The 22,470-nt window shown below is 47.6% G+C and overlaps 1 protein-coding gene across 1 annotated transcript in view; it reads left to right on the forward strand.

The window, feature by feature from the left end:
* Positions 1-269: 269 nt before the first annotated feature.
* Positions 270-22,470, forward strand: part of SLC7A7 (solute carrier family 7 member 7) — a 45,765-nt gene continuing 23,564 nt past the window's right edge. Inside the window, exons 1-4 of the mRNA XM_080926718.1 lie at positions 270-325; positions 1,152-1,332; positions 3,924-4,064; positions 8,846-9,390. Of these exons, the coding sequence (XP_080782844.1) occupies positions 8,892-9,390 (499 nt within the window). The 5' untranslated portion in view covers positions 270-325; positions 1,152-1,332; positions 3,924-4,064; positions 8,846-8,891. The remainder of the gene's footprint in view (positions 326-1,151; positions 1,333-3,923; positions 4,065-8,845; positions 9,391-22,470) is intronic.

Here is a 22,470-nt window from a genome sequence, read left to right on the forward strand (position 1 = left end):
ACTTTATTTTGGGACCTAGGAGCTGATGCAACAGGTCCCCTGAGGGGGCGGAGAGTCAGAACACAGAGGCTGGCAGAGATAAAGTCCGGGAGATCGCTCCCCTCCCTTCCCCGGCTGCAAGCAGGCACCGCCCCTGTCCCCCGCTGCCCCGGGGCTTCCCGGCCGGGGTTCTTCCCGAGTTTCTGCCTGCTCTTCGGTTGGAGGCAGGGACTCTCTAGGGTTGGAATTTTCGGTCAGATCACCTTCTGGTTGACAGCTCGGGCTGGATTGGGAGGGAGGGAAGAGGAAGCTGAGTGTGCCCGGGGCAGAGGACGCGTCTTTAAGGGTATCCGCAGTCATTTTCATTCCCCGGGGACTCATCGTGCAGGCTTGGGGTCCGGTTTGGGGTCAGCTTTCAGGGTCTCTGGGTTCTCAGACCTTTGCTTCCTTCGCTCTCACTCCCCACAGTGAGCTTTTTCTAGAGCTTCTTAGAAAAAAGGGAAGAGCCCAGCCCTGGTCGGCACCTGCCCATTCAAGGGCAAGCCGGGTGATTGTGGCTAGGTCGGGTCTTGAGCGGCAGATATTTTGGCGCTGCTGACTAAGAGAAAGACCCAACAAAAGAGGTGCGGGACGTGGCCCCAGTGAAGCGAGGGTAGCTGGGGAGGAAGCGTGGGAGAGAGGCAAAGGTGAGCCCGCTGGTGAGGGGGTTTGGGCCGCATCTAGATGAGGGTCTCCAGGAAAAAACGTTAGATGTGGGCCTTTTAGTTTTTTCATTAGCTAAACAAAAGTCATTTTCATTTCTGGTGTACATGTACGTTGAGTGCGGTGTATGAGCGTGTGTGTATGTGTGTGTTTGTTTCTGTGTGGCGGGGGCTGTGCTTGTGCCTGTGCACACCTGGCATTAGAGAATGGAGAGTATATTTCCTTGAGACAAGGGTCTCTCACCCTGTCTGGAGCTAGGCTGGCTGGCAGCCAGCAAGGGTCAGCAATCTTCCTGTCTCCACCCATTAGTAGCTTTTTACCAGGGAGCTGGGATTAGAACCCAGGTTTTGCTGCTTGGGCAGCCATCGATCTTAGCTGCTTAGCCACTTCACCCGTGGAACCACGTCTCTCGTCCTCCCCACACTCCTTTCATTTTCCCTTCATCGCTATCCTTTTTCTTTTGGAAACAGGTTCTTTGGAGTCTAGACTAACCTCAGGCTCATTATGTGTTGAGGCTGGCCTTGAACTCCAGATTTTTCTGCCTCCACATCCCATGGGTTTGAATGACCATGCCTAGCCCCAAACTTGGCATACTTCCTTCCGCCTGCACCGGCTGTTAGGAGATGGAACCCAGGGTCCTGTGTTTGATAGGTAAGTGCTCTGCCATCAGGCCCCAAACGTCCAGTTCAAACTGTTTTAGGTCTGTCAGTAAAAGTGAAAACCATACTCCTTCCCTTAAATGCATCAAAATGGGAAAGATGAACTATCTGTGAATTCTCCTTACTCTGAGTAGGGTAGAAAAGGGAGGAGTTCTGATGCTAAGGGTAGTAACTCTGGGTGGCCTGGAGGGTAAATTCAAGGACCCACCCAGGAGCCCAACCCGCTGGGAAGTCAGAGTATTGTTCTTTCTTTCTTTCTTTCTTTCTTTCTTTCTTTTTCTTTCTTTCTTTCTTTTTTCTTCTTTCTTTCCATACATTGGTCTGTGTGAAGTCCCCCACCTTCTTGGGGTACAATGAGGAACAGAGCTCTTACGAGGCTTATCTGCTGTTGGCTGAGATGATGACAAATAGTACCAGGAATGAAAAAATGTCACAGAGAAGAATGCTCTCAGCAGGGAGAACAGTCAAACAGACATTGCCAAAGCTCTGTGGTGGGAGTGAGGTTGTTGTGTGGTCCCAGCAAGAGAGGCCGCCTTCTGTGAGGGGAAGCAGGGGCATCTCTGTCTCTCTTCCTGTGAACCTCCCTCACTGACAACCTGGACTTGTCCCCAGAGTAAGGTTAAAGGGCAGGTCAGCCAGGAAGTGGCCTGGGATCTAAAAGAGCATCACATTGTTCTTGGAATACTTCTGATTTGGTGTCGCTCAGTTCTCATTTCTGCCTTTTGGTAACATATATTTTGGCTCTCCATCTCCAGTGATGCGGTCAGAATTCTTTTTAAAATTTACGAGCCGGAGAGGTGACTCAGCAGTTAAGAGCACTGACTGCTCTTCCAGAGGTCCTGAGTTCAAATCCCAGCAACCACATGGTGGCTCACAACCATGTATAATGGGATTTGATGCCCTCTTCTGGTGTGTCTGAGGACAGCTACTGTGGATTTATATAAAGTAAATAAATACAAACACATTTACTTTACTATTTCTGTGTGTGTTTACATGTTGTGACTGAGTACTGCACTTGAATGCAAGAGCCTTAGAGACCAGAAGAGGGTGTCAGATGACCTGCAGTCAGGAGCTGCCCGAGGGGTGAGGTGGCTGAGGAATAGCAATACTTGCCAAATCTCTGGTCCCCAGTCAGAATTCCTGAGTCCTTATCTGGACCAGATCTGGAGTAATTTACCGGACAGATGGCTGCCCAGAGGCGGCAGCCACACCTGGATTGTGCAAATACTTCTTGTGCTGAACTCCCTGGTCAGAGATTAGTACTGTTTGTATTTTCAGTGGTCTAATATGCCTACTAAGAAGTATCTTCTGAAAATTACATTTCTGATTCTGAATATAAAGATGCTCATCTAGTTTAAACTTAAGATTTATTATCTACTATTTATTTGTTTATGTACCTTGGTGTTTTACCTGCATGCACGTCTGTGTGAGGGTCTCAGATTCTCTGGAACTGGAGTTACAGATGGTTGTGATGCCATGTGGGTGCTGGGAATTGAACCAAGGTTTTCTGAAAGAGCAGCCAGTGTTCTTAACCTCTGAGCCATCTCTGCAGCCCCTTAAACATTTTAAAATTAATGTATGTATGTATGTATGTATGTATGTATGTATATGTGTGCATGTATCCACAGTGCATATGTGGAGGCCAAAGGACAGCTTTTCTTTCTTTCTTTCTTTTTTTTTTTTTTGAGACAAAGTTTTTCTATCTGTCTGTCTTGGAACTCACTGTGTAGGGTAGTCTGGGTTCAAACTCACAGGAACTCACAGAGATCTGCCTGTGCTGGGGTTAAAGGATTAAACTCTGCACCACCGTGTGTGGCCAGACAATTTTTGGGATTTGCTTTTTCTCTTTCCTCTGTGGGTTTCTGGGCTTGGATCAGCTTGTCAGGTTTTGAAGGCAAGCACTTTTGCCTGCAGAAACATCTCCCCAGCCCCCTCCTCATTTTTTTTTAGTCCAGGGTCACATTTTCTCTGTCTCTGCAAAGTAAACATTTAACAGATATTTAAATAACAGTGGTTTGAAAGGCTGCCAACTTTAGGAGTGTACCCACGGTGGCACAGGCCTAGTTGGTTTATACCTAATAACTCAGACCCATCGTTGGCAACTCCTCAGCCACGTAGAGATCTGAGCTGGGAGCTCACCAGCTGATATCTGGGTACAAACTTGTCTGTACCCACAGGTGGCCTTCAGTGGTATGCACTGGCCTCCTTGGTTTGTTTGCCAGGCTGAAAGGGCACAAACTCTTGAGATAGGATTGCAGACTTACCCTGGCCCCACGGTGGGAATCTTGAGATTAAAGGCAGTAAGCACAGAAGGCAGGGCTGGAGAGTTAGGACACATAATGGAGGAGGGGCAGAGAGAGTCAGGAGGGCAATTTTCCATTGCAGGGCACACTCAACTACTCAGCAAGCAACAGGGAAAGGTTATGGGCCTGAGGTGGGGAGGAGGAGCCCAACAAAGAAGATGCCTGGGTGCCAGCAGTCCCGGAGGTCCTCCCTGTCTGACCAGGCAGTCTCAGCTCCAGCTCTGGCCCCTCCCCACCGCCAGCCAGAGTCACACATGTGTTTTCCTGTTTTCCACTTCAGTCCCAGGCACCCTCTGCCTTTTCTGGTCCTCCGTGTCAACAGCTGCTGAAGTCACACCCCGGATTCTCTTAACTACCACTCCTCACCCCAGTGTGCAGCTAGCCCCCCTCTCCCAGCACTCGCCCAGAGGTCTCCAGACAGGTAAGAGGCAGGGAAGCAGGGGAAGTGGATGTATAGGGAGGCACAGGAGGAGGATGGAGTACCTGAAAACTGGCCAAAGAGAGAGGAAGAACCTTATTTCTTGGCCCCCAGCCCTGGCACTGTCTAGGTAGAGCTCTCAGTCCAGAGACTTCAGTTTTAGTTAATGGAAGCTCTGGCCAGAGCAGTAAACAGTTTCCTTTTTAAATTCACTTTTTGAAATAGAAAAACAGACGGTTTTTAGCTGTAATGGACTATAGAAAAACAGAAGGAAAGCTGGAGAGGGAGGGGCTGAGCAGCTACGGAGGTTTGCTGAGGAGTCCAACGACACTACTATGTATCTGTTTTGTTTCTGTTGTTAAGGGAGGCAACCCAGACTGGTTGGAGAGCGGAAGGCAAGCCCTGGGGTCTCTGGGGGAGAGAGTGTGTTCTCACAGTAGCTCACTGAGCTTGGCAGAGGTGCCTAGACTCTGAACTGTGTGTAGGTTCCTGGAGGAAGGGCGTTTTGGTGTCGCTGTTGAAGCATGAAACATAGTAGCTGAACACTGGCTGGCGGCTCTGTCAGGCACCCAGTGCACTATGCTGCGCACTCCCTGGAAGCCCTTCAGGCTGACTGGAAACTTCTTTAGGCTGCACAATGAGTGTGTGTGTGTGTGTGTGTGTGTGTGTGTTTCCTGGAATAGCCATGATGTCCTTAGAGATGAGCACAGCAAGAGAAAGGGAAAATGACAAGCAGCGTGTCAGCTTCTGTAAAATCAGCTCTGGCTGAGTCTCTCCAGGACAGCCTAGGAGATGCTGCTTCACCAGGCTGTCTGGACGGTGGACGCACTACAGTGAGAGCCAAAAGTGGGCTCTTCTTGCCTTTGGTGCCAGGCAGTGGTTGAGAAAAGAGAGAACATCTCCACGAATGAATGGCAGCCTGCCCTGCCTGGTTGCAGAGGTAGTTGGGAAGATTCTATTTGTTGTACTTCCTGGTGATACCACTAGGGGATGCTGTTTGCTGGGGTGTGGGTTCCATCCATCAAATTCCTTAAGGATTTCACTGTTTTGTTTGTTTGTTTTGGCCAACCATGACTCAACCTCATGAACCCTCACATCCCTTTCTCCTTTCTTCTTTCTAGGGATTCACATTTGAGTCTGTACTCCTTTGATGGCAACTGCACTTTGCTTCTCAAAGGGCAGGTGTCTTGGTGTGTGTTTCTGCTGTCTTTAATAGATATCATAGCACTCCAGGTAGACATTTTCACCTGTCCTCACCCAAAATGAGAATGGGAGGTGCAGTCCAAAGGCAGCGGTAGCACTTCTGCCCGCTGCCCGTGTTGTCCCCTAATGACTGCAGAGGCTTGCTTTTCAATCTAAGCTCAGTCCACTCTAGGTAACTCATTACAGAGCCACCTGGAGTGGTTTCCTGTCTAAAGGGACTGTCAAGTGACCAGAGACAATGGAGGGCCAGGCTGCTGGGAGCTGAGGAGACAGCACAGCTCTGTGATCTTTGTTGCCTGCCTCCGCTCTACTTTGGCACCCTGCAGAGTGTGTTATACATTCCAGTGGGCTAATGCACTGAAATGCATAGCGGTGTGTCTGGCCTGGACAAGAACCCGGGCATCATGGCCGCATTTCAGGGGACGCTGGGAGAAAAGCAACAGTGTCTTCAAGATGCATTTCAGATGTATGTACGGCTGTCTCGTAAGAAACACAATCTTTGACATTTTTTAAAAATTTATTTTTATGTGTATGGGTGTTTTGCCTGAGTGTGTGTGTGCGCGTGTGCGCACGAGTGCTGTGTATGTATTAGTGGCTACGGAGTGCAGAAGAGGACATCAAGTCTCCTAAAACTGGAGCCGTGAGCTGCCTGCCATGTGGGTGATAGGTATTGAGCCTGGTCTTCTCAAGAACAGATAGCACTCTTAACCGCTGAGCCACCTCTCCATCCTCAAGCACAGCTCAGCCTTCCATCTTGGTTTGGCTAAAAAATGTAAGGGACCTGAATGGGAAGGTGAGTGGGCACAGCACAGAGATGAGCTGTCTCAGTGTGTTCGGTAGAATAACCAAAGAGGGGAAGAAGAGGCAGGAGGAAAAGGGATAGACAGTTGGGTTTCAGAACAGGTCGGCTGTAAAAAGGTGCAATATACCAGAGCTAAAGTACATTAGAAAGGTGGAATAAGCCGTGATTTTCAAATTGTAGAACTTTTTCTGTTTATTCTGTGCTTCTCTAGCATAGCTTAGTAAAACCTTATTTCCATACTATTTTTATGCATGGGATAGGTAAGCATTCTACCATTGAGCTGTACTCCAGCTATCCATATATATATGTGTGTGTGTGTGTGTGTGTGTGTGTGTGTGTGTGTGTGTATGTATATATATGTGTGTGTATGTATATATGTGTGTGTATATATGTATGTGTGTGTATGTGTATATATGTATGTGTGTGTATGTATATATATGTGTATATATATGTGTGTGTATATGTGTGTGTGTATATATGTATGTGTGTATATATGTATGTATGTGTGTATGTGTATATGTATGTGTGTGTATAATTTTATTTTTTTGAAACAGAGTTTCTCTGCATAGCCCTGGCTGCTCTATAACTCACTCTGTAGACCAGGCTGGCCTTGAATTCAGAGAGCTACCTGCCTCTGCCTCCTGAGTGCTGGGTTTAAAGGTGTGCACCACCATGCCCAGCTAATTCTTTTTATTATAGTGTGTACACACATGCGTGCACACATGAACAAGTGAAGCTCAGAGAGCAGTAGGAAGTTTTCTTCTTCCATTGTGGGCTTCGTCTTGGCAGACCCCTGTACCCACTTTTTGACACGGGCTCTCACTCTGCAGCCCAGTCTGACCTTAACCAAATAGGATCCTCCTGTCTCAACCTTCTGAGTGGTGGGGTTACAAGTATGAGCCAATCACATCTAGGCCCCAAATATTTTTAAGAAATTGAGGGAAGCGTGTATAGGGACACTGATGGGAGGTTTTGGGTGCTCCAGAGGTTTAGAGTGTTTCCCTAAGGATAAAAGAGCGTACTGGTGGGGTGGAGTTATATCCAGAAGTTCCCTCACATTTCTGAACCACATTTCTTTTGAAATAGCTTGAGGCTCAGACTTTGGGGTGGTGCCCTGAGTTTAGAGGCATCCACCCCTCTTTCTGTGTGGGAAGTGGACAGAGCTCTCACTTAGAGCACCACACAGGGCGTCTGAACCGCTTCCTCTCATCTCAGCCTATGAACAATGTGTCCCATTCTATAACCTTCCTGCCTTTCTTGTTTCAGACGAGAGAGATAGAAGTGAGGTTTGGGTGGGACACCGGGGACACATGGGACGAGGTCTGTACCAGCAGTTCTCTGCCCTGGTAACTCATTAGACTCTCCGGGCTTTCAGAGAGCACACCCAGTTAGCTGTCCCTTCCTCTGGGCCTCCTGTCCTGGGGCAGAGCTGACAAAGGAGATTCCTGATCGAGCACCTTCTTATCACAGAAAGTGCTGAGCCAAGCTCCTAGCTGCCCCTTTCGCAGATGTGAAAGGCCCGTGAACCTTGGACCCAGAGAGTTGCTTAACTTTCCTCTCCGTTTTCCTCACCCCTTCCTTTTCTAGCTCCCTCACCTCCTCCTCCCTTCTTGACCTGACTTAAATCCGGTAGGCATTTATCTGGGTTTCCCTTTTACTGCTGGAGGAAGGAGGAGCTGTTTGACCACTCTTCTTGGAGGGTGTGTGGCCTCTTTGTCTCAGAGACTGCGGCTGGCCATTGCTGTGGGAACCTCCTTAGATCCAGAGCCAGGGAGTGAGTGTGCCCCACCCTGTCCCCTTGCTAAACCCTCTGCTGTTCTCTGTACATCAGTCACTTCCTTGAGCTCCAGAGCCTCTTGCTGGAGTGGTTCGCCGTTTGTCTGATTAAGCTCTCCTATTTTGTGCAGCTGTCTCTAGCTCTGTATTCAGGGAATCTGCTGCCTGGCTTAGGCTCCTTCCCTTGCTTTACTCTGGTATGCCTCCAGCCATTCTACGGTGGGTGGGTAGCCACCATCCACGGCCTCCAGTCATCCCTGGGTTCTGCTGTGTATTTGGGCCGTCTTTCTCAAAGATCATTCCTACTTTTTGGCTGGTGTGGATGGGAGAGATTTGGTGGCGGGAAGCCTGGGATGCTGGAGGCTAGGACAGGTATCTGGGAAAGGAAAAGCGGTACAAAGAGAGTCGCCTGCCTTTTTTTTTTTTTTTTTTTTCCAGGATGGGTGGGGCTGCTTGGGCTTTGCCAACAGCTAAGATGCCAGCTGACCATTTGTTAATGGATATTCCCCGGGCAGGGAGGCGGCTGTGCTTCTGTGGCAGGAGTACTTTAAAAGCTTTAGCCTAGTACAGTCTCCTTAGGGGAAAGAACAGCAAATCAGCAAAAAAAGAGGATCTAGCAAATCAGCTGGTTTCAGGGCTGGTTCCTCATGCAGGCATCTTAGCCTAGGGCCATTTGAAACTGAAATCAGGGAAGAGAGGCTTTTGGGGGCTGGGGATGGTGGGGAGGCAGAAAAAAAAAGTTTTACCAAGCTGCCTCATGCCTGTCCTGTGTTATAAATAGGCCGAGGGTTTAGTCAGGTAAATAAGGTGTGCTAAAACCTAAGAAGGAGAGATTGGTGCTTTTCTAGGGGAAAAGTCAAGTCGGGTCATTTTGAAATGCCTTGGGGGGGAAAAGGTTGTGGACAGAAGTCCCTGGATTGGTGGGTGCTGACTGTCTCGGGCCCTGTGGAGTGGGAGGGAGAGATTCTGCACAGTTACCAACACAGCCTTCTTTCTTCCGTAGAAGGCAATGAAAGCTAGCTGGTGAAGGCTTTCCTTCTTCTCCAACCATGGTCAACAGCGCCAAGTATGAAGTGGCCGCTCAGCACGAGGAAGATGGCTCTGCCCTGGGGGATAAGGCCAGCCCAGTGGCAGAGCAGGTAACACTGAAGAAGGAGATCTCGCTGCTTAATGGCGTGTGCCTCATAGTGGGGAACATGATTGGCTCCGGCATCTTTGTCTCCCCCAAGGGTGTACTCATGTACAGTGCCTCTTTTGGCCTGTCGCTGGTCATCTGGGCTGTTGGGGGCATTTTCTCCGTCTTTGGGGCCCTTTGTTATGCTGAACTGGGTACCACCATTAAGAAATCCGGGGCCAGCTATGCTTATATCCTGGAGGCCTTCGGGGGATTTCTTGCCTTCATCCGCCTCTGGACGTCTCTGCTCATCATTGAACCTACCAGCCAGGCCGTCATTGCTATCACCTTTGCCAACTACATGGTGCAGCCCCTCTTCCCGAGCTGCGGCGCGCCCTACGCTGCCGGCCGCCTGCTGGCCGCTGCCTGCATCTGTGAGTAGAGATGGGGCAGGGTCGGTGATGCGGAGGACCGGCAGAAGTGGGGGTGTGAGTCCAGTGGAGGAGGAGAGGAGGAGCTGGGAAATGAAGGCCTATGACTGTTTTTTTTTAATTGTAAAAATTAATGTACATTGCGGGATTATAGCTTAATAAGTAAGCCCTCGAGCGAATGCTCTGGGTTCAACGGCCAGTGGTACCCCTAAAAAGTTTTGTGTGAAAATTCAGTTCAACTTTGTTTAAGGTTTAGTGGGTAGCCGGTTAGAGTGCAAGAAGACATGCTTCGACTCCCAGCACTGCGTAGACTATGTACTAGTTAGGGCCTGAAACTCCAGCATCCAGATGGAGGTCTCTTGAGGGTCAGGAGTTCAAGGTCATTTCTTTCTTAGCACGTTTGAGGCCAGCCTTGCACAGAAGAGAGGCTGTCTCAAAAAAGCAAGCAAACAGGTTGGACGCAGTGGAGCACACCTTTAATTCCAGAAGGCAGCTAGATGGGTTTCTGGGGCCAGCCTGGTCTACATAGTGAAACCATGTCACAAACAAACAAACAAACAAACAATTAATTTAATATAGAGTGAAAAAGTAGAGTTAGAGCCAGATGCTGGTGGTCCAGCACTCAGGAGGCAGAGGCCTGTGGATTTCTTTGAGTTTGAGGCCAGCCTGGTCTACAGAGCGAGTTCCAGAGCTCAAAGAACACTTGCCTTGAATCCCTCTACCCCCTGAAAAAGGAAGAAAGCAGCTCACCCCACCTCCCCACTAATTGCTCTCCTGCAAGGATAGTTTTTTTTTTTTTTTTTTTAGTGAAGCAGGGTAAACCTATATTGTTGTACCTCCTAGCATTTATCACATTACCTACCTGCAGGCCTGTTTATGGCCTTTTGCACTAGTTCCGGCTTCGTAGATTTATAGACGATCATGGGTACACCGTGGTAGTTATCCTTAGTGTACTTTCAGGAGTTTGGTTTTTCCTTCCTTTCTTTTCTCCTCCTCCTTTTTTCTGAGACAGGGTCTTGCTGTATAGCACAGACTGGCCTGGAACTACATTACCCATCATGACCTTGGCCTTGGGATCTTCGTGGCTCTGCTTCTGAAGCATTAGTATTGTAAACGTGAGCCCCTGTGCCTGGTTCATGAATGATTTGTTTTTAAGATTTATTTATTTTTTTTATTTTATGTATGTGAGCACACTTTTAGTCATCTTCAGACACACCAGAAGAGGGTATCAGATCCCATTACAGATGGTTGTGAGCCACCATGTGGTTGCTGGGAATTGAACTCAGGACCTCTAGGAAGAACAGTCAGTGCTCTTAACCACTGAGCCATCTTTCCAGCCTTCTTGAGCGATTTTTTATTATGTATTGATTGACACATAGTAGCTGTATGTCTTACGTGGCACTTTATATTTTTGGTTGTGAACCTTTCATGGCTGAGCCATCTCTCCTGCCCCAGTGTTGCATTTTAATCCACACACACAGGGCCACAGTGGGAGTCATCATTAGCTGGGTGATAGGCACCCCTGTCATCTCACATGTGTGCTGTCATTTCTCTGTTAGGAATGTTCAAAGTCCTCAGTAAACTGTGGCCAACCATAGTTGCTCTATAATCGTAGAAGTGATTTGTCTTTTCCAGGTGCACGCTTGGTCCTTCAGTCTTCCTATTCCCCCTGCTCCCATGCCCCATACTGCCTTCCTTGTCCCTCCCAAGTTCTGGGAGCCCTCTTCCTCTCTTCTTCTTTTGACCACTGTTCTATTATTACCTTAAAAAGAAATTAAGACAAGATCTTACTGTGCAGCTCTGGCTGGTCTGGAACTTGCTGTGTAGACCAGGCTGGTTTCAAACCTTCTTCCACCTCCCAAGTTTCATTTTGGTTCAGAATTGCTCCAGCTATTACATTCCCCCTTCCCATACACATTTTGTGATTTAATAACAAAAAGTAACCTACGTGTCTGCATAAGGAGAACCGGAAGCAGATGCCAGGTGTTTTGCTCCTTTGTGGTCTGACGCCACTGAGTTGCACTGGGACAAGGTGACTTTCAGAACCTGGATTGAGGCTAGTGGCCAGCAAGCCCAGTGATGCTTCTGTGCTGGCCACCAAGAGTGTGACCATGCCCAGGTTTGTGTGTGGGCCCTGAGGATTTGAACTCAGGTCCTTATGCTATGCAGCCATCTCCCGTTAGCCCGTGATTGCTTTACCCTTCTGCGAAGAATGTCATTGTATATTCTGCACTGGCTCTGTAGGTTGTTTTGGGCAATGCAGACATTTTAGCATTTCTCCAATCTTCCCTCCCTCCTTCCCCCTCTGTCTCAGTCCTCCTCCTCTTCATTTTCCTCCACCTCCCCTTCTTTCTCCCCTCCCCCTTCCTCCTCCTCCCTTCTTTTTTGAGACACAGTCTCCCTGTATAGTGCTGTCTGTCTTGGAACTCTGATCAGGCTGATCTCAAATGCACAGAGATCTACTTGCCTCTGTCTCCTAAGTGCTGGGATCAAAGGATCAAAGATGTGCACCACCATGCTTGGTTCCTGTGTGTGTGTGTGTGTGTGTGTGTGTGTGTGTGTATGTGTGTGTGTATCATCCTTAGCTTTTAGTGTTGTTTTGTGATTTTCATTGAAGAAATCATTGATTTTCTCGTTCACATTTACTCTAGGGGCCTTACTTTTGGCAGTTATTGTGAAAGACAATGGGTCTTTATTTGTCTTCCAGCAACTTCAGTATTGGTGTCTGAAAGAGCTATTTTTTTTTTAAGGCTGGTAACCTTACTGAATTTGTCAGTTCTAACAGTTTTGGCTGGAGTCTTGTGTTTTTCTGGAGATAATGCGGTGTCCCATGTACACAAGAGCAGCTTGGCTTTCTCCCTTGTGTTTCAGTGCCCCGGCTTCACACACTGTTCTCTAATGGCAGCAGGTGCTATACTGAACTCTGTGAGTGTCAAGCAGGCATGGGGGTGCATGACTGGATCCCAATGCTTGGTGAAGGCGATGGCGTACAGGAAGACCAGGGGTTCAAGGGCACTCTTCCTTTGGAGAGGAGGTCTGATTATGTGGTTGGGCCTGGTCTCAATTTGCTTTGTGACTTAGTGTGTAAACCCTGTATTTCTCTTTTTTTCCCTCTCCCTCTCCTTCCCTTCCACCCTCACGCCTCTGTACACCTTCAGTTGTGGTAAGTGTGTGCCTGTGCTGGTTTGTGAATGGAGTCAGAAGACAAATCAGGTGTTTGGCCTCACCATCTGCCCAAGAAAAGGTATCTTTAAAAATGTTAATTTTTTGATAAATTTATACATATATACAATGATTATGGGTCATTTTCACCTCTTTTGCTCTCTTTTCTCCCATACCCCCACTCTTACGAACCACCTTTTTTTCTCAACAAGTCCCCCACCCACTTTCCCGTCTCTTTTTGCTCCCTGCTGAGTTTAATAAGGCTTGTTTTGAGGGGAGTTATTTACTGGTGCATGGGCAGCTCAACGGAAGAAAAGAATTCCCCCTCCAGCCCCTCAGGGATAGGAGCCCTCCCCTTCCATGATGCAGATAATCACAACTCTGAGGGTTCATGAATGCAATGACATATGGTGTCTAGGACAGCATTTCACAGTCCTTCTCCCCATCCTCTACAGCTCTCCTCCCATTCTCCACAGTCCTCCTCTCCATCCTCTACAGCTCTCCTCCCCATCCTTCACAGTCCTCCTCCCCATCCTTCATAGTCCTCCTCCCATACTTTACAGTCCTTCTCCCATCCTCTAAAATCCTAGCCCCATCCTCCACAGTCCTCCTCCACAGTCCTCCTCCACAGTCCTCCTCCCCATCCTCCACAGCCCTCCTCCCCATCCTTCATAGTCCTCCTCCCATACTTTACAGTCCTTCTCCCTATCCTCCACAGTCCTCCTCCCCATCCTCCACAGTCCTCCTCCCCATCCTCCACAGTCCTCCTCCCCATCCTCCACAGTCCTCCTCCCCATCCTCCACAGTCCTCCTCCCCATCCTCCACAGTCCTCCTCCCCATCCTTCACAGTCCTCCTCCCCATCCTTCACAGTCCTCCTCCCCATCCTTCACAGTCCTCCTCCCCATCCACAGTCCTCCTCCCCATCCTTCACAGTCCTCCTCCCCATCCTCCACAGCCCTCCTCCCCATCCTCCACAGTCCTCCTCCCCATTCTCCACAGTCCTCCTCCCCATCCTCCACAATCCTCCTCTCCATCCTTCATAGCTTACATTTTTAAAAATCTTTTCTTCTGAGATGTTCCTTGAGCCTAGAAGCAGGTAATATAGACGTCCTATTAGGGCTAAACACCCAACAGTCACTTGTTCATAGGACATTTACCAGCTGGGAGTCTCTGCCCTGACCAAAAGAAGCTTCTCTGACCAAGGTTGAAAGCAATATTAGTCTATAGTTATAAATATTAATATTTAAAAGGCAGTTTTGATACCAAGTTTATTTAGCAACACAAGTAGGTTTCCCCCAGGGGTCTATGACCCCCTGAACCATGGGCTTTAGACAAGGTTTACAGTAACAAGCATGAATTCCTTCCTATAGAGCTGGCCTCAAAGTCGATCACAAAGCGTTTGGTTAACCACATAACAGCCACATCTTCTATTGTGTCAAAGGCGTATGGCAGGTTGGTACTGTAGCATGTGTGTGTGGTTCACCGCTGGGCTAGACCATTGATAGCCTTTTCTTCCCTAGCAGCTGCCTGGGTAGCTCCTCCCGCACGCACACACCAGGAAAGCTGCCCAGCACGGAGGAAGCTTCCAGTTCAGTTCTAGCCCACTTTCTCTGACCATGCATCCTTGGCTGGCCTAAACAGTGTGTTCTCTCTCTCTGTGCCTCTGTGTCTCTGTCTCGTTCTCTCTTTCTCCTGTCTGCCTGTCTGTCTGTCTTTCTCGGGTTTTACCCCCCAGGAACTATTCACCTCTGGTTTTAAGCCTTATTTATTTTTATTTTATGTTATTTCATGTGGTTGCTGTGTTACCTGCATATGTCTCTGTGTGTTGTATGTGTGCCTGGTGCCAGAGGAGGCCAGAAGAGGCTGTCAGATTCCCCAGGACTGGAGTTACAGATGGTTGTGAGCCATGTGGGTACTGGGAATGGAATCTGGAGCCTCTGAAGGAGCCATTTCTTCAGCCCCTTGTTTTATGAGACTTACTGGGAACTAGGGCTTACTAATGAAGTTAGGCCGGCCGGCCAGTGAGCTCCAGCAATCATTCTGTCTCTGCGTCCCCAGTGGAGACAACAGGCACTTACCACCACACCCTAGGTTTTATTAGATTTATTATTTATTTGTTTTTATGTATATGAGTGTTCTGCTTGCATGCATATAAGTATCTGCATGTCTATAGGTTCTTGTGCATAAATAAGTGCTTGCATGTTTATAAGGGCACCACGTGTACAGTGTTCAATGAGTCTATAAGGTAGCATCAGATACCCTGGAGCTAGAGTTACAGGCAGTTGTGAACCATCACGTGGGTGCTGGGAACTGAACCTAGGTCCTCTTTAAGAGCAGCAAGTGCTCTCAAATTACTGAGCCATCTCCCCAGCCCCACACCCTGTCTTTTGTTGTCTTTTAAAATATAGGTGCTAGAGACCAAATCTTACGGAGCTGCTTCCCCCACCCCATGCTGTACTACGGAGCTGTGTCGCTTGTATTGCTTAGTGGGTATGAGGTTCGGGGTTCAGTCTCCAGGTTGGCAGGACTCAGCAGCAAAAGTCTACTAGTGGGCTGTTTCCTTCTTTCTCTACATAAATAACTTAAATTAAAAAGTGATTTAATGTGTGTGTGTTTGCATGAGCACTTGTGTGTGTGTGTGTGTGTGTGTGTGTGTGTGTGTGTGTGTGTTTGAGTCTGTTTTGCCTTTCCACCACGTGGGTCATAGGATTCAAACTCAGGCCAGCAGGCTTGGTGACAAGCACCGTTACTTACTGAGTCTGTTTTGCTCAAGAGGAGTTTTTTCTTAAGAGACTTTTAATTTGAGATCCAGTCTTCTCATTTGTCAGTGGTCTGCTTGGGTTTTGTGTAGATTGCATGTGTTCAGAAATCTCTCCATTTATTCTAGGTTTTCCAGCATATTCCAAATATGTCGTATATTCCTCCATGACGATCCTTCATATTTCACCTGTAATGTTTCCTTTTCGTCTCTTTGATTTATTTGGGATTTTTTTTTCTTGTTTAGTCTAGCCCTTTCTAGACACCACAGGCTAATAAATAAAAAGCCTGGTGCTGGGAACGGGTTATGCCTTTTGGAGTTGTTGGTCAGGGAGGTATAACAGACTTCCAAGCATTACAGGTTACTGCAGTGCTGTTGGCTACCTTCAGAAGGATAAGACACCATTCTGAAGACACCCGGAAGCTTCATCTCTACCGGTTAGCTTTTAGTGCTGGAAGGTACTGTGCGTATTACTGGAGGAGAAAAATAATGGCCAGTCTCCCCAGATGTCAACCCTGAGAACTACAGTAACAATCTTCCTGGCAAGATATACCCACAAGTACAGTAGTGGCGCGAATGTAGTAGGAATAACCAATTACTCTGATTGAATTTGAGCTCATCTTATAGGGCCAGAGAGATGGCTGATCAGCTAAGAGCACTTGCTGATCTTCAGTGAACCATGGCTTGACTTCTATCACTCATGTGGGAGATCAACAAACAACTACCTGAAACTCCATTTTCAGGGGATCTGGTGCCTTCTCCTGACCTATGTGGGCAGCAGGCACGCATGTGGTACATAGGCATACATGTAGGCAAAACACTCATACACATTAAACCAACCAAACAAAAAAGACTTAACCTGTGAGATGGAACCCATTCCTGGCATTGTTATCAGGGCGGTGCCCTGCGGCTAGATTGTCATAGGCCCTAGGGAATCCCTGCTACTATTACTCTCCTAAACTGACTTTTAATGACTTACTGCTAGTCCTGTAGATTAACCCATTGTATCAGTTACTTTTCTACTGTGTTCTACCATGACCAAGGCAACTTATAAAAGAAAGCATTCAATTGGACTTAGGGTTTCAGGTTTGGAGTCCTTGGCAGGGCAAAGGCTTTGTGGAAGGAACAGCCGAGAGCTCACATCTTGATCCAAAGCAAGAGGAAGGGAGAACTTGAAAAGGCATGAATCTCCTGAAACCTCAAAGCCTGCTCCCGGTGACACATCTCCTCCAGTAAGGCCACACCTCCTAATCCTTCCTAAACATTCAAACAAACTGGAGACCAAGCATTCAAATACATGAGCCGGTGAGGGGACTCTCACTGAACCATTACATGTATCTTTCAGCCCTCCCCAGGTAAGCTGCTTCTTGCAGGAGATGGAAATTAACACAGAGACCCACAACTAGTCACAGTGCAGAGAACAAGAGACTGAGGAGTTCTCGCTTCTGCTGACGGGGAAGTCTGTATTACACACGCTTCCTTAAGGCTCAGGGATTTTTTTTTTTTTTTTTTTTTATGGAAGAAGGGGTGGAAAGATTGTAAAATCGAGAGGTGATGAAAATTTACAATTATTTCCTTCTCTTCTTCCTCCCTCTTCCTCTTCTTCCTTCTCTTTCTCCTCTGTCAGAAGCCATCTAGGAAAGGCTGTGGCGAGCAAGTGAGTTTTCTGGGGGTGGCCCACTGTTTTCGCATGCCTGCAATGGGTGGGCTCTGAGATGCAGGGTCCTCACAGACCTCATCCCACGGTTGCTTCTTGCTGCTGACATGCCTTTCCTGCCTCTACCACATAGCCTAATGGTTCCTGGGCATCAGCCCACCCAACTATATCTGGCAAACTTCCTGCAGATCAACCTGAAGATGTACTCTCATTAGTAATGCTGTGTAGACAAATTGGTGATGTCATTGTTCCCGATAATGAGTTTATAGAATTCCTAAGTTGATATAAGTAACTTCAAAACCCCTGTAGAATAAAAGCTGCAAATAGAGCTCTGTAAGCCTTCATGTGTCATGGCCTAATTGCACTAGGAAAAGAAAACAGGTAGGTATGGAACAAATTTACAATCTAAAAAAACATTCCTTCTAGGTTAGGAATGAGGCTACTTTCTGGTAACGAAAGGTCATAAACTGGGGATGGGCGGTTTATTGTACATGCAAGGACAGAAAACAAGCACGGACTGGTTGATCTATGTAAGACGGCAGAATAATAAGGCACAAGACGATTAGTCTTTTGACAAAACCCTGCTAACTTGTGACATAAAAACTGTTGCTTTAAACTTTGTAGGGTTTTTGTTTGTTTTTTTGAGGTTATCCCGGAACTCTCTGTGTAGATCAGGCTAGCCTCAAACTCACAGAAATCCAGCTACCTCTGCCTCCGAATGCTTGGGATTAACAAGTAGGGCCACCACACCCATAGTCTTTATAGCTTTTTAATTAAATTGTATTGTTTGATAAAAGTACAACTACTTCAGTTCAGTTTTTGTTTCTATTGCATGATGCAATTTTCTTCTCCTCACCTTAGTCTGTGTGAGTTTAACCGGTGACTCAAGTTGCTTGGAAGCCGTTTGCACGAGGATTTTCATGGGTCAGAGTTGTAGACTCATCCTCACTTTTTCTTCTCTTAAATTCTGTATGAGCAGAGCCATGTTGGAGGTGTTGAGAGATGGCTAGCCTACTTTCCAGCCTGCTTTTCAGAGAGTGGTGACCTTGGGGATGACAACGACCCCTCGGCTGTGTAGTGTAGACAGTCTGTCGTTTGTGGAGGAGCAGCATCAGGGAGTGCGTGAGTTTCACACCAGTGCCTTGTTCACTGGCCTGACTCCACCAGCCTTACCTCCTGTTCTCTTTTGCTTTCTTTATTGCTGTCTTTGCTCAGCATCTTCCACACCCCTCATGGCCCCTCCCCACCCCCAACCCCACCTCCACCCCGCTTTACAGTTATGTAAACAGCTGACTGGTTTTCTGTGATTTACTTGTTTGTGGCCTAAGCTGTTCTCTGAGAGGGGGATGTTTGTCAGGAAGGCTGTAGTCAGGGAGGGCAGAGGGCACTCTAGGGGAGGCCTCTCCCCTGAGGTGTCTGGCGTGGTCTGTAATTTCTCGTGTGGTACTTTTGTGTGAACTGCTGGGTCACTCACCGCCAAACCTCCTTTTAGATTCTGTCAGTCTTGGGCTGCTCAGGAGTGGCATAAAGTCACATCGCTGTGTAGAGAGGGGTCATTCTCTAAGTGATATTTTTAAGGAGACTGCATCACCGTAAGCGACAGGCTTCTATTATTTTAACCACTTTTGCTGACATCTCTTTAAAGCCAGTGGCGCATTTGCCTGCTTTTGCTGACTCAGGGTTATTACTGCACAGCTTTCCCCTCCTTTCCCTTCCTTTTAAGACAGGGTCTTGCTAAATAGCAAAGGCTGGCTTTAAACACATCTTGATTTTTCTGTAACTGTGAAGTCTCCTTAGTCCCCTTGGGTAGGAAAGAACATTTGCTTCTTTAGGGGCTGCAGACTGTTGACTTAGGTTCTCTGGGCTTTGTTCTTTCCTGAAGTTTATTTATGCCACCTGTGACGGCTGCCCGTCATTCCTCAATTCTGACATTATGCCTACCCACATCTGTCATCCCCTCAAATTTGCTGTCTCTAATTTGAGAATAGAAATGTACTCAAACGCTTGAACACCTCCAGACGCACACTTGCACCAGAAAACATGCAAAGTAGCCACAGTTACTAAGAATCTGTGGACTTCCCCTGTAAGTAAAAGGCACGGGGTTTGCATGTGGGTTCAGGGAGTGTGTGTGTGTGTGTGTGTGTGTGTGTAAAACCTGAGAATCTCAGAATTATCTCATTCTGAAAGAATTACATTCCATACAATCCATACAAGTATATGATTTGTTCCCTTGATAGCTGAGGTAGGAGTGTGTGGTGGGGGTGGGGCAGGGAGTGTAATTTACTCAAAATGGCTTATTGTGTATCTCCAGGTACAGGAGACAAATGGTTAGCACCAAACCACAGCAATCTGCTGCCTTGGAGTTCTCAGAGGGAGGCTCCTGCATCAGTCCTGGGCCTGAGGCAGGAGCCAAGTCCTGTGTGCACATTTACTGCTTTTGGTCCCCACTGGGGAGCTGCCATTAACTGAGGAGGTCTGCTGCCCCATGCAGTCCCCTCTGAGGCCCAGTTGTCATCTCCTGGTCTCAACTTTGATTGCACATTCCTCACTGTTGAGCAACTTTCCCTCCCAAGGTGCTCGGCTGAGGCCAGGTGAGAGGCTTTTGCTGGATCCTTCTCAGGATACTGATTTGGTTTTCCACGCCTCGGTGCTAGTGTGAACCGAAGAGATACAGCCACCAAGCCCTCCGGAGCCAAAGCCTGCCAGTGTGCAGGGACAGGGTCTAAGTGTGTGATGGATATGGGGTGGGAGGTGGGGATGACAATGCCATTTGTTTGTTTGTTTTGTTTTTTTTTCCTGTGGCTTTGGCAAGATGGTTGCCCAGACCTGTAGGTGTGTGGATCCGACCCTGACCTTGACATTGAGGTTGTTCTAAATTGACTGCCAGACCAAAGCTTAAAAGGGAAACTTTTAAGACAACTTTGGTAGAGCGACAAGTGTGATCCACTTGTGTTTGAGGCTGAGCTCAACAGTTGTGCGCTTCTAGGAGCAAGGATCAGCAACCCTTTACTTATAGAATAATGTGAGGATGAACCGAGAGTTGGGGAATCTAGGTGTTGTGACGTAGCTACTCTAGAAGCAGAAACAAGAGGATTACTTGAGCCCTGAGTTCTAGATAAACATGTCTGAGAGATTTGGTGAAAAAGCTGGGCATGTGGCTCTCGTCTCGAATTCCAGCATTTGGAAGCCAAAAGTGGATTTATCATGAGATCAAGGCCAGCCTAGCCTAAGTAGCAAGACCCTGTCTCAAAACAAAACAATAACAACAAAACAAGCTGGGTGGTATGGTGGCACATGCCTTCAATTCCAGTGCTCTGGAGACAGAACTCTTTGAGTTCAAGGCCAGCCTGGTCTACATAGTAAATTCTAGGCCAGCCAAGGGTACACTGTATAAACACACAGACACACACACACACAGACACACACACACACACACACACACACACACACACACACACAAAAGATGCAGTGAAAACCATACATTGAACTCAAGGGTAAGGTATTGGTTATTACGATGCCTGTATCTCATTGTATTGCAGCCTTTACTCTTCCTGCAGCCTGACTTCCTCCCGAGTGGTCACATGCACTGGACATTACACAGGCAGTGTCTGGACATTGCTTTGTCTTTAGTAACTTCAGAGACAAGATTCGCAGGCTCAGCTCTTCAGTTACTGTTTCATAAGCTCACAGCTCAAGTCAGACGCTGAGATTCCAATCGGCCTAAGTGAGGGCTCAAGCTAAATCCTCATGTTTAACAGAGAAAGGCTTTAATACATGGCTCTTGTTCATTCTGCTCTTCCAGAAGCACGATGTAGGTCTACTCCATGCTAGATATTATACTCGGGGCTGAGAAAGCATAGTAATGGCATCCCTGTCCTTTCAAGAACTCACAGGGCAGGAGGGAGACAGTCGGGCACGCCATCCAACAGTGTGGTGACAGACATGGCAGAAGCCAGGAGGACAACTTCAGTTTTATTTATTGCTTTGAAAACGTAGCCCAGGCTGGCTTCCTGCCTCAGTCTCCTGATCGCTGGTTATTTTAAGTGTTTACCATTCCTGGCGGAACGCTTCTGTGGGGGGAGAGATTTAGAAGGCTTTACAGAGGAGAACTGACCATGCTCAGTTCAGGCATGAGTCTGAGCCGAGGAGGCATGCAGCTCATTTCTAAGACGCTTCTCAGAGGAAACCCTATTTGTGACGATGCAGAGATTCATCAGTGTGTGGGATGCTCTGAGAGTTCTAGGTAGCTGTATGGCTGGCATGTGTGCCAGGCTAGGAGACGGCCAGGGATGAAGATGGCTGGCTCTACATGGTGCCTGATGTGGATTGGATCTGGAGGGTAGGGGCTCTGTTGGTTTCCCAAAGCAGATGAAGTTGAAGGAGGCCGGAGGGGCTGAAATGAACTCTTTAAGGAGAACTCCAGTGGCCACATGGAGAGTGCTTTTGGAAAGAATGTGAAAAGGAAGGTGGAGAGGCTGGTTCAAAAACAGAAACCTGGGTCCCCATGGAGAGCAGTGAAAAGGAGTGAGTGGCCTTAGGGACAGAGATGAGGGGTTGGATAGAGAACTGCTGGGACTTTTGTAATAAGAAGGGTGTTGTGTGTGGGATCAGCATTTAAAACAAGGGAGATGGGCTGAGTGAGGAAGTAGGGCTTTCTGGGCCTGTGCTGGGCTCCTGTGATCCTTTTGGGTCTGTGCTGGGCTCCTGTGATCCTTCTGGGCCTGTGCTGGGCTCTTTTGGTCCTGTGTCAACAAAGAGACCCACACTGCAGCCACCTGAAGATTTCCACTCAGGAGAAGCCAGGATTCTCAGCAGAGAGAGAGAGAGAGAGAGAGAGAGAGAGAGAGAGAGAGAGAGAGAGACAGACAGACAGACAGACAGACAGGGTCTCACTATATGTCGCTAGTCTGGTCTCTACATCACAGAGATCTACCTCCCTCTGCATATTAAGTGTTGAGATTAAAAACATGGCACCATGTTTGACATTGAAAAAAAAAAAAAAAGAAACGCAGACCAGGCTCACACAAATTCAGAGAGATCCACTTGCCTCAACCACATGAGTTCTGGGGCTAAAGGCATGTGCCATCACATCTGGCATTCACTGTAACAGTTTAAAATATTTGTTTTAGTTTTAATTGTTTTAATTATGCACACATGTGTTTATGTATGTGGCTGTGTGCATGTGCATGCGGGTGCCACAGTGAACAGAGGCATGGATCCTGGGATCGTAGGAGGTTGTAAGCCACTTGAAATGGGTATTGAGAATAACACTTAGGCTTCTGCAAGTCCAGCACACACACTAGCCACAGAGTCCTCTCTCTAGCCTGAGACTTGAAGTTTCTTTTTACTTTATTTATGTGTGCCCTGTGTTTATGTGTTTATTTGTCAAGATGTGTGTGCAGGTACCCATAGTGGCCAGAAGAGGGTGTCAGAGACCTTGAAGTTGAAGTATAGGTGTTTGAACTGAGAGGTGCTGGGATCTGAACTCTGGTCCTTCAAATTGA

The sequence above is a fragment of the Micromys minutus genome (assembly GCF_963924665.1).
Source record: "Micromys minutus genome assembly, chromosome: 12".
Lineage (NCBI taxonomy): Eukaryota > Metazoa > Chordata > Mammalia > Rodentia > Muridae > Micromys > Micromys minutus.